At 42.9% G+C, this 12,220-nt stretch overlaps 1 protein-coding gene across 2 annotated transcripts; it reads right to left on the reverse strand.

The window, feature by feature from the left end:
• Positions 1–9,310: 9,310 nt before the first annotated feature.
• otud6b (OTU deubiquitinase 6B) lies at positions 9,311–12,080 on the reverse strand. Of its 2 annotated transcripts, XM_086014632.1 has the most exons (9): positions 11,780–12,080; positions 11,621–11,721; positions 11,194–11,342; positions 11,053–11,130; positions 10,799–10,984; positions 10,344–10,458; positions 10,207–10,268; positions 9,554–9,660; positions 9,311–9,474 (listed from the first exon to the last, which is right to left on the reverse strand). In XM_086014632.1, the coding sequence occupies exons 2-9, from the start codon at positions 11,694–11,696 to the stop codon at positions 9,396–9,398; spliced, it is 852 nt and encodes a 283-aa protein (XP_085870758.1). In that variant the 5' UTR covers positions 11,697–11,721; positions 11,780–12,080; the 3' UTR covers positions 9,311–9,395. The 2 variants fall into 2 exon arrangements, with proteins under 2 accessions (XP_085870758.1, XP_085870757.1); XM_086014631.1 differs by having other exon boundaries at positions 11,621–12,080.
• Between the last annotated feature and the right edge of the window lie 140 nt (positions 12,081–12,220).

Consider the following 12,220-nt stretch of genomic DNA (forward strand, 5'->3'; position numbering starts at 1 on the left):
CTGTCAAGGCCCCAAGACGAGCGGCTGTTGGCCAATTTCCGAAACCCGAACGCTACGTCCAATTTGGCAAACTGCGGAATACAAATCCTCAAGGACGCTAAAAAAAAGGACATTTTGGATACGCCGATTTCCCGTCATGTGAGCAGGAAGCGGCAAAGGACTTAATTGGAATCTTCAGAAGCTCCTCACGTCCGAAATGAGTCGCCTTTGCTTCCCTGCACATTGTTTGGAGCTTTGGGTCTGATCTACTAAAGATGATTTCCGATTATGAGTCGCTGTCACAACAACAACAAAATGTTGTCGAGCTCTTGGCGCCGCTTTCTTATCGTCTTTGCGCACTAGCTCACCCTCGTCGTTCTTACCGCCAAAAAATCACACGCGAAATCTCAAAAGCTGCTACTCGAATCCGAGCCTGAATTTTTCCTGAGGATAAGTGCAGAAACGCTAACTTTTTTATTTGTTTTTTTTAAGGGGGGGGGGGGGGGGGGTAATGTATTTGCACTGTCTACAGATGTTACTTTTACAGCATGCTTGTTTTTTTTTTTTCCCGTACATTCGCATTTTTCCGTGGCGGAATATAACGCGATAGCTCTTCTGGGCTATTCTCGGAATAGACAACGGTGCATGACAGGACATTTTGATCGATATTTGTTATTTTGTAGAAAAACGACAAAACTAGAGAAAAAAAATGTAATCTAACAAACTAATTTTCCAAATGGCGTACACTCCGATTGACAGCTTTAAAACTGCAACGCACCAGGTAACGCACACTAACACACACACACACACACACACATTCAAAACAGCCAAAGATTGACACCAAGGACCAAATCATGATTTCTGTATTTTTTTTTCCCCCAATTAAAATGGTGTCATGTTGCCTAATGAGGGACTTTCAACTGAACGGTTTGAGCAATAATTATAAAAATTGTGGCAACTATTTTTTTTTTTTATTTTAATTTAAAGATTGGATTTGTAGGCAATTTCGGATTACACGGCTGCTTTCAGCTTTAAGGGGCTTGTTTTTTTTCTTTGAACCTGTAAGACATCCAATATATGAGGGCAACACTGAAAATAGTCCCAATTGCAATCAGAACAAGAACAATGCGAGTAAAGTCTTGTTTTTATGAAAAGTTGTACCGGGAGGGAAAAGTCGTCTTTTTAAAAAAAAAATTTAAATAAGAATTATGTCCTATTACAAGAGAGAAAAAAAAGTCTCAATTAAACGAAATGAAGTCACAATTTTCAGCCTGGGGAGAGCAAAAGATGACAGGAGAAGTAGTTGATAGTTGTTGGGTTTTTTTTTTTTTTAAAAAAAACAACACTTTTTTCCAACTTTCCCCATAATATGAAGACTTTTGTGTCCTTTGCAAGTGTTCCACTTGTAAAAGTACAACTTCATTCTCTTAACGTATCAACTTTTTTTGCCATAATATTGCAGGTAATAATGTTATTGGGCATATTTTAACCAACAACCAAACAAGAAAAAGGACAGTCCAAGTCTTTTTTTTTTTTTCCCCTCATACAAAGTACGACTATTTTCAATGCAGTAAAAAAAAAAATTGTAATCAATTTGTGACCTCAAAAAAATTGTAATCAATTTTTTTTTTTTCGCAACAACTGTTACTTGTATCACTTTTTTAACCAAAAATAAAACGTTAAAATATGATAAAAATTATGAGAATGAAGTCAGATTTTTGGGGGGGAGAGAGAAAAAGGCATACTAGAAAAATGTTTTGTGTTGAGACTAAAGTTGTAATGCTAAAAAAAAAAATTCACAAGAATTTTTTTCTTGAAACATTGAGACATACAAATTTTTCTCGATTTATTTAAAATCTTTTCAATGTGGCCCTCGTATACTTCTCGGTAAACGATATCTACTGTTTATACATCTCTCTTGGTTGCTTTCATTCCAGAAAGCTAATCAGCTGTTGCCTATACTTTGCTGCCAGTCGGCACGTACCTGACACACACAAACACGCCTTGGTGCCCCACACACACACACAGCGCATGCATGCACGTGCAACAAAATGTGACCTCAAACGAGTTTTGTTCCAACACATTTCTGCATTGCTGAAGGCTTAAAAGTGTCCAAAAAGGTGTTTGACACCTCCGAAGCTGTGAAAAACTGAAAACAGCCCAGCTGTTTTAACACGTTTATTTTTTAGTAGCGACAAAAGTGAGTTATAAAAAAAAAAAAAAAAAAAAGGTGTAAATTCTTTGATATTTTGCCGCTGCAAGTTTCACTCTACCTCTTTTCTGCTAGTTGTGGTCTCAATGTCCTCGAAATAAAAGGTCACAACCAGAACAGGAATGCTCAAAAAAGAAATAAAATTCAACCCAAAGTCGAAGCTCATACAGCTGTGCAAAACCATATGACCACTCGCTAACAATGCAGACCTCATAGATAAGTCAATAAAATCCTTTTGTTTGTACTCATTTTTTCTTGTTGCCCGTTGATGATTGGCAACGCTTGTAAAAAGGAAGAAAAAAAAAAAAAAAAGGCCTCAAAAGATTGTTTAGCTAACATCCCGCATAAAATTGACAAGACATACTCCCAAAAAATAGTCGTAATGTTGAAGAAGAAAAGTTGTGATGTTACCAGAACACGACAAAAATGTTAAGAAAAGCTCAAAAAAACTGTTGACGATGCAAAATTCTTGACCAAAGGGTCATACTAATACAGACTGCAAGTTCCAAATATCTTGAGAATTTAGCCGTAATAGTACAAGGAAATAATTGTCACATCTGAACATTTTCTGTTACAATATTTTTCGCGTGAACAAATAGTCTGTGACTCCATTCTCGTGACATCGCGACTTGCGTTATCTTAACGTTACATATTTTTTCCCCTCATCAAAATTGAACTTTGTCGTATTTCCGTGATTTGAGTTTTTTCTTGTTTTTCACTCATAAACATTGACTTGCTCAAAAGTCCCCAAAAATGGTAAAAGGCCGTAGCATTAATGTGAGGGAGTTTGGGGCGGATGGGAGGGTTTCTTTTTTTTTATTTTTTTTTATTTAATTTCTTAAGAAATTGATTACAGAAAAGAAAACAAAAAACAAAAAAAAAAAAACGTGGTTGTGCAATACTTAGTGGAGACCAGACCACAGCTCGAGAGAGAGAGAGCTTTCGCAGTCTACTATGTCAGAACTGTGCTTTTCTTGTCGACTTGGTTTTTGCGTTTTGTTTTCAGGTTGTTTTTGTTGTTCTTGTTCTGGTGATGACGACGACCATTCGACCATTGCGTTTGGGGGCTGTAAACTAAATGTTTTGTCGGTCTGTGAAACTTTGCAGTATCATTCCGGTATTGATGTTCTCTTTACAGTGTAATAAAATATCTTATTACCTGACTTCTTGTTGTTGTTGTTGTTGTTGTTGGCAGCTAGCAGACTTGTAAATAATCCACGAAAAAAAACAAAAAAAATCATAATCTTAGTGCTTGTTAACTTGTACCACACAAAATTGTAACAGAAGTTTTGGGGATTCATTGAAAACAATATAAACCATACAAAAATATTCAGAATTAAAATACAGCGATGTAAAAAAGTATTTGTGTATTTTTCTAACTTAACCACAAAAACATTATCTTTTCAAACATAATAGTTCTACTTTAGCTTGTTAATTAGGTCAACCCAAACAAGGTTGCGCTGCGCAAAGGTGTTCAATTGAAAAAGATATGTTCGAGCAACTCCAAAATTGTAAACATCTCAAACCAAACTAAAAGTGTCATAAAAGTGCAAAAGTGTTTTGCTAACAATTTCAAAATTGTACTTCGATTTTTGCCGTGTTTGCCAACCGGAGTAAACATTTTTGAAATGAAAACAAAAAAATGTGACATTTTGTTTTTCAACCTCCAGTGAGTGGATGAAGTGGAAAAGTTTCAATTTTGTGTTCAAAGCAAAATAGTGTGGACATACAAAAATACAGACAATGTCTCTTGTTGTTGTTGTTGCACCTTTTGAAGTGCATCCTTTGTGATGGCAACATCTCGTCTTTGTGACGCAACCTCACCTTGGCGTATTCCCAACTCCTCATTTTGTCCGACACTGGATCGGGGGGGGGGGCAAAAAAAAAACCAATGCGCCGTTCCCGCCGCATTCCTCCACTCAAAGCCCATTTTGAGTGTCTTATCGCCGCCTGACAGACACTCCAACAAATGAATGGAGAGGTCGCGCTAGCGGCCGATAACGACGCAAAATGGATTTTCCCCTCAACAGCGGCACAATGTGAACGCCTCGCCGTCGCTGCGCTGCATTCGTTGACGGCCAGTGCGATAAGTGACGAACGGAGCATTTGGCGGTCTAAAGCGTGTGATCGGCCGCTTTTTAAAATGTCGAAATTCGATGGATTAACCAATAAACGCCTCACCCAAAATAAATAGCAACTTGTCCCCTTCAGGAGAAAAGACACGCTAGGTTACAAATAGTGGCATCCACTCGGACAGACGCGGCGGCTCGATTATTAAACGAGTTCATCGTCTCAAATAAATAAATGCCTCACTTGAAATAAATGCCATCCTTCTTTCCCTCCCTTCAGTTACAAATGATTGACGCTGCCACACAGGGCTGTCAATACCAAATAGAGACTGGGGCTAAATATGTTGCCAAGTGTGTTGTTTACTTGGAGAAAGTAAACACCTCACCTCAAATGAATCCCTAATCTTTTCCCCTTCAGCCCCCCCCCCCCGGAAAAAAACACATGTTGCAACTAGGTACCAAAAAGTGGCCTCTACTGTGATAGATTGATCCACTTGAAAAAAAGAAATGCCCCTACTTCAAATAAATGCCTCCTTTTTTCCACCTGACTTATGCACTCGATGCAAAAAGATAACAGGAGATGTATGCTTTTCAAAAATATTGGCCTCCACTCGAAGAGACGCCGTGCCCCGAAGAATTTCCAAACCTAGTTCCAACCAACAGGCCTTTTCCATATGTCCGTCTGTGGGGGGGGTGGAACTGGCTTTTGTCTGTCGGCAGCATTGCGATGCACATTACTGCCCCCTACAGGACCAAATGCAGACACGCCGAAGGGTTTGAAGTCGCACGGAGACGCGACTCCACATCTGGCTGAAGGACGTCCGGCAGGCGTCCTCACAGTTTGGCAGATGTTGGCGCGGTGAAGCCCGCGGTGACGCCCGCAGCGCCCGCGGGCAAGACGCGCTCTAGAAAAACCTGCCGAGCAGATGCTGCGTTGCGTTGCGATGCGCTCGTCCTCCTCCACGCCGCCCTTCGCGTAGTGGCCCTTCGCCCCTCCCCGCCGTTATGCCGGCCGTGCTCTGCTGGCCATCACGTGACCTCGCCGTGCTGCTGGATGCCGCTTGCCGTCAATCACGCCCATGGCGCGATGGAGTGGAATGGAAGCCCGATTGGGCCGCTTTTAGACTCTCTTTAATCTTAAGCGTGACAGAAAAATAAACACCTCACCTCAAATAACACCTACCAGCAGAGGGCCTGTAATTTCCTGTCTACTTGAGAAAAAAAAAACAAAAAAAAACTTGACATATAATAAACACCTGACCCGGACTGAACACCTCTCTCTTTCTCTTTCACTTTCCCTCTCTCTCTCCCTCTCTTTTCTTTCTTTCTTCCTTCCTCTCTCTCTCTCGCTCTCGCTCTCTCTTGCGATGCGAGCTTTGAATGGTGCCAACATGTCATTGTGCTTCCCTTTGTTGACTCTTTTTGCGTCTCAAAGCTCCTTGAGTGCCTCGCCAAATGCAATCAGTGAAAGGCTCACACTGCCCCCTACTGGCCGCGCGGCTCTTAAAAGCGCCACCGCGCCATCAATAATGCAATGTGGCTCTTCACGCGTGACCGACGCTGGATTTTTACTGAGTGCGGGGTGTGTATTGATGGCACGTCTGTTTTCTTCGTCCGCTCTCTCGAGGGCCTCGCCTCTAGCAATCGATGCTACTTGTTTTCATGCTAGCCGTGCTGTTGGGAGCAAGGGGAGCCCCCCCCCCCCCGGCATCAATCACCACTTTGACGTGTCTGAGACTGAAATCGGTGATGCGTGTAAGAGAGCGTTACAAATGACAAATTGCCATCGCCTCAATAATTGCATGTGAAAATGAGAAAGGAGGAAGTGCAACACAAAAACGCATAACAGCATATTGCCAAGATTTAGAAGATTTACTTGACTCAGTAAGCTAGCTTACCAGACGTTTACTCGTTTGAACAAAAGTGTTTTCATACGAATACTGTGCTACTTGTTTGATTTTAAAGGTAGTAATGAGTAACACGTCTTCCCTTTTTGTTTATTGGGGAGATGTTTATTTGAGGTGAGCAATGTTTGTGACTTTAAACTCCGCCCAGTGTATCATTTCAGGCACTACACCTGTAAAGGTCGATGCACCTGAGGCACAAACTGTGCGTTTATTAGAGGCGAGCCGTTCATTTTGTCATGACATCCGCCCAAGTGGGTTGACCTGTTTTGTGGTTTCCCCAGAGTGTAAACAAAGACGGCATTCATTGGTTGAAGTGAGAGAACGCACCTGGCGATGAACGGATCCACAAACTGTTGCTTGGATGCCTAACCTGAACATGAAGTCAAGTGTTTATTTGAGGTGAAGCATTTATTTGTTAATTACATTCACCAGAGCAGCACTACCTGCTATTTGCTTTATTTGCGTTTATTTGTTGACGCAAATAACACACCTGGCTCTCCGCTGCCAAACCAAAGCAAAGTGGTGTTTATTTGAGGTCGGTGGTTTTTTTGTTTTTGTGATTGCGTCCGCCACAGTGGCACAACCTTTGCTTTTCCTAAAGGTAAAAAAAAAGATGGTGTTTATTTGTCGAAGAGGAGGATGCCGCACCTAGCTATCAAAGTGAGGTGCAAAATCATCCATTTGAGTGTCGCACCACAACAAGAAGTAAGGCATTTGTTTGAGGTGAGGTGTTTCTTTTTTTTTTTTAATGTACATAATGTACACAAAGTCCAACAGAGCAGCCTCAACCAACATCCCCAATTTTGGATGTCTGTCTTTTTTTCTCAAATGTCTGATTAACATATGGTGCCACTGCTATGTGTGATTTGCTTTTCCTGAAGGGCATTTGAGGTGAGGCGTTTATTTTTTGCAAATAAACTAAACACGCAGCATCTGTTAGCTGCAATTTGCTGAAATATGTTATGCTAACACAATTGAATTCTGCTTATATTTACAATTGTGGATGCATGCTAAGCTAAGCTAAGCTAAGCTAAGCTAAGCTAAGCTAAGCTAAGCTAAGATGAATGTGACCAACAGGCTTAATTGGGTCTGGTTCTAACATGAAATATACGAAGAAGAAACCATAGAACAAAGTTCAGACAGGAAGACAAATAACAGTTCACGCCGCGGCCGCTGGATCTTCGTTTACCGCCGGCGCCGCCCCCCAATGCCACGAGGCAGTCACGCCACACCAGGTGTGCGTTTCCACCAGGGGCGACTGATCGGCCCGCCCGCCCGCCCGCCCGCCCGCCCGCCAATCGCCGCCACCGCCGCCCCCCCCTCGCAGTAATTATATCAGAGGCGCAGAAAGGCTCATTACCATATGCGAGCCATGCTGGGAATTTACAAGCGCTTTTGTTTTCCGGTCCGTATGGCGCCCCGTTTGAGGATGCCGCCGCCCCCCAGCCTCATTTGCATATAGACGTCAATCAAGGTCGGCAACGAGGGGCCGTCTTACGTTTGACATCTTGTGTCGTGGCCTGGTGGGACAATAGAATTGGGACACCAACAACAGCTAGCATCGTTCCTCACGTGTACGTTGTTTCGCTTGATTTCTATCGTACAAGATGGCCGTATCGGGAATGGGGTTTACTTATCGTGACGTTTCCTGTTTTTTTTTTACTATCGTGCAAAGTCGCGTTTATCATGAATGAGGTGGATTTTTTTTTTATTTTTTTTTTTATGACGTATTTCATTGAAGTTGTTGTCTTCCTTTCTATTGTGCAAGTTGGCAGGTTATCATGACGACCGTAACTTTTCCTGGAGAGATCGTTTTACAGTCGCTAACAATCTGTGAGAGATGCGGGGGGGGGGGAAATGTCACGGCACTGAGTGTAGCTGGCCCGGCAAAATGTCAGGGAGAAGCCGAAGTCCATTTACGCGAGGCTCCCTTTTTTTTTTTTTTTCGCTTCCACGCCGTCGGGAAATTGATTGAAACAAAATGTCACAATTATGCCCCGTTGCTCGCCGCTTCAATTATTCATCAATTAGGGCCTCGGCCTTCCTTTTTTTTTTTTTTCTTTTTTTGCGCCTCTCTCACCACTGTGATCTGATTTCTCATGCAGTAAATTTGCACGGGATGTATGGCTCCCCTGCTGTTAACCAGTCCAAAGTCATTAGTTTCTGGCTTTGCAATTAAAGGCCATGCATTATGCATGAGGCCTCCGCCGGCTCCGCGGGCGTGGAAGGGAAATGAATTTGCCAGAAATGAACTTCTCTTCTCTCTCACGCACTCACTTTGACTTGGCACTCGGTGTCGGAGAGAGTCCCGCATCTGCCTGCAGCTGGAGGACGAGACGCCATCCGAGCCTCAAAGTGGAATTCAAGCAACAAATCAAACAATCACGTTATGTAATCGACACGAAAAATATACTGTACAGTTGATGTCATTGAAACGGATCAAATGCACGTGGAACTCGATGGTAGACTTTAAACAGACGAAACTAGATGAAATTGATTGCGAAATAGACACATTGTTTATAGTAAAAATAAATGCATCCATGAAAATATTTACAAAATTTTCGTGAATCTATTCTGATGCGATGCCATTTTTTTCCATTTCATTAGAATGTTCATGAAATGCAACGCTGGAACTGCCCTTGATATGCTTGATCATATCATAGCTAATGCGTCAATGAAAAAAATAGACGTAATACATGGCAACAAAAAAAATTCAAATACTTTCAAATTTAAATAATCAGTAAATCAGTCAAATATATTTGAAATGTCACAAAAACAATGGCAAATATTTCCTTTTTATTCAACTACAACCAACACAGATACCAAAAAAAGTCGTAACTTTAAGATTGATAATTACAAGGGAATAGTTGATGCTAAAAATACATTTCAAAGGTTATTCAAGCTGTTTAATTTTTTTTTTTTAAAAAAGTAGAAAACCAGCGCACAGGAATTTGGCTTGCCAGTGTATGGAGAATTCCAGCTGCATCAAGCGATGCTCTCCAACGTTTTGTTTGAGTGTATTTGGCGCCATCTACTGGCAAGGATTGGTCTCTACGTACCAAACTAACAAACAAACTAGAATCAGTCAAATAAGACAAGACTTTCATTGTTTTCATACTTTATTCAGCTTTGATATGTTTTTGGGAAGTCCCCCTCGCCCCCCCCCCAAGGTGTGCGCCCACTCGACGTGGATGAAGAGGAAATCGTTTCATCGATAGTGACGTTCTCTCAGCTGCTGTCGGCCGGCTCCTTGAGCTGCTCCACGGAATTGTAGTGCTCCCCCAGCCCGTAGGCGTGACGCATGTAGCTGCAAAGCCACACACAAAAACACGTGAGAGGAAAGGAGGCGGGGTGCGGGGGTGTCTATTAGTACTCAAAGGACTCACATGAGAGTGATGGCGTCGCCGGCGTGCTCCTCGCCGATGGTGATGGGCGGTGAATCGGCCTGGATGACTTGGATGGGACGTTGCAGGACTTTGCTCAGTGCTTGGAGCTGCTCACAGACGGACGGGGAGGGAATCTTTATTTCATAAACTCCATACTTTTCGTCTCGCCATCATTAGTCCACCAAAATGCGCGTTGATTGAGTCCCACTTACTGTTTATTCATTAATGGAGGTTTTAGTCTCATCTTTGTCTGGTAAAGTGTGCGTTGACGGAAATAGTTTCGTTAGCGAAATTAACACTACTTTGGTCTATAAGGTTTGAGGACCACTGATATCAATTGCAACATAAAAAAAGTTCTGCAAAAAAAATACAATAGTAGTCAAAGTGTGTACAGTAATCATGAATTCACTACTGCAAAAAAAAAAAAAAAATCTTTAACAGCAAATATTTTTGAAACAATAATTCATAGTTTAACGCAGTGTTTCAAGAAAAATAAATTGTTGCAGCTGCAGAATTAATAATTAATTAATCGTGTTTTTTGCTTGCGTGGCAACGAACCCAAAAATAGCTGACAAATTTGATTCGGAACAAAAAAATAAAATTAAATTAAAAAAAATAAAAAACTGATCTGGGATCTGCCCTCCAAGACTCACCTCAAGCTGTCCGCCCCACGCTGCTGTATGCTCCACGTCGTTACAGTATTTGTCAAAGTCCTCTGCAAGGCAAAGCACACGTTGCGATGATGAGGATTCCCAAAGTAAGCGATGACTAATGTTGCGCTTGCAGGTACCCGCTGTGTACATGTCGCCCGTGTCGGGGTTGCTGAGGAACGGCAGGAAGTCGTCGGCGTGGCTCCGCATGTGCGCCGCCGTGCGACACCGCAGCTCCTTCACGCTCAACTCGGACTTCCATGGAACACAACAACACGCAGGTGTTTGTTTACTCGACCTTTACACGTGCAATAGAGTGCCGCACTGTTGACATGCCTGGGTGGGAAGCATTGGACGCAAATCATTCAGCAGAGCTATCAAGCACGGGGTCCCACAGGGGTCACTATCGGGACCGCTTCTCTTTATTGGCTCAATATTGCGGTCTTTATAAACCTGTAGCAATCGATCTTTAAACAAATGTAGACAGACGATATAACAATACTCAGCGCGTGCATATATCCTTTATCCTCTGCGAGAAATGACACATTACAAAAAACCCGAGTGCGGTGTATGTTTGAACCCCATCTCGCCGCACCAGCTGATCCTGGATGGCACGGTACATGCAGTGGCCGTCGGAGGAGATCTCCTTGATCTGAAGCCCCCGCGGCGACAGCTTCTCCGCAAGCTTGACGCCCTCCAGGTGGCGCTCGCCCTGCAGGTTTTGCACCTCGGCCTCGGCGATCCTGCTCTCGCGCTCACGCTCCTGGGCAGCCTTCTTGTCCTGGAAGCACAGCTGGGTCAAGGACGCTGGAGCTCGAGTTGTAGTGTACTCTTGAATTTGGAGCTCACCCTTCTCTTCTGGGCTTTGGTGACGCGCGGCTGCACTTCAACAGTCAGTGCCTCCACTCCATTCACCGCCTCCTCCACCTTGAGAGGACATCCGCGGTGGATGGAAATGACTCAAAAGACATTTCAGCATTAGTGCCGTACCTGTACGTCAGATGTCGACACGAGTTGCCGCAGCTCCTCGTCGTGTTTGTGATCCAGCTCTGCCTCCATCTTGGCGATCTCCTCTGTCATCTGCTTCCTTCTCTTCTTGTCATTTTTGGGAACACTGTTTTTCATGCTCTGGATTTGGGCTGTTGAGAAACAAAGAGTTGAGTCAACTGATTGCAATAGTGAGCATTTAAAATATATAGGTATGGGCTTTACATTAAAATACAATCTGCCTTTACTAAGTAATAATGCTCAGTTTCTGATGTGAAATTGTCATTGTCAGGTATTAATTTAACAATATGCACTGTTTTCAATCATATAGCGAAATTAAGTATGGTGCAGCCATGTCCTATAAGCACAATAAAACCAGATTGTGAAATGAACACCTTATATGGAGAACAGAACATCATCAAAAATGTACCTTGCAGGTCTTTCTTCTCCTTGCGATGCTGCTTTAGTAACATCTCCTCCGGCGTCTCGACGTCCCCTTCGTCCATGATTCAAGGTTTAGTTTTTCGTGCGCTGTGCGAAAACGTTCATAAGGTTACATGCTTTAACGCTTGAAATGAGACCACATTACCGTCAAAACATTCATGTCATGTCATCTTCCAAACCGCTTATCCTATACAGGGTCGCGGGGAATTGCTGGAGCCTATCCCAGCCGTCAATGGGCGAAGGCAGACTACACCCCGAACTGGTCGCCAGCCAGTCGCAGGGCACACATAGACACTGACACTGAGCGGGAATCAATCCCACGCTGCCCGCACACAACTCAGGCGTGTGTACCACTACACTATCAGTGGACCTTCAAAACATTCAATGAGACGATAAATAAAACATGCTGTGTACGGGGGCCCTTTCTTCCGGAGTGTCTTCTTCGCTTGTCGTAACAGACAGAACAAAAGATCACAGCGCTCCTCTGACCGGATGGGGTAACACAGGCGCTGCCTCGTATTCAATTTTATAAGTATAGTATTTTTTTATATACATATGCAACTTAATATAAATGTTTTGAAACCAT

This window comes from Filicampus tigris, chromosome 18 (genome assembly GCF_054856515.1).
Source record: "Filicampus tigris isolate MCC_2025a chromosome 18, RoL_Ftig_1.0, whole genome shotgun sequence".
NCBI lineage: Eukaryota > Metazoa > Chordata > Actinopteri > Syngnathiformes > Syngnathidae > Filicampus > Filicampus tigris.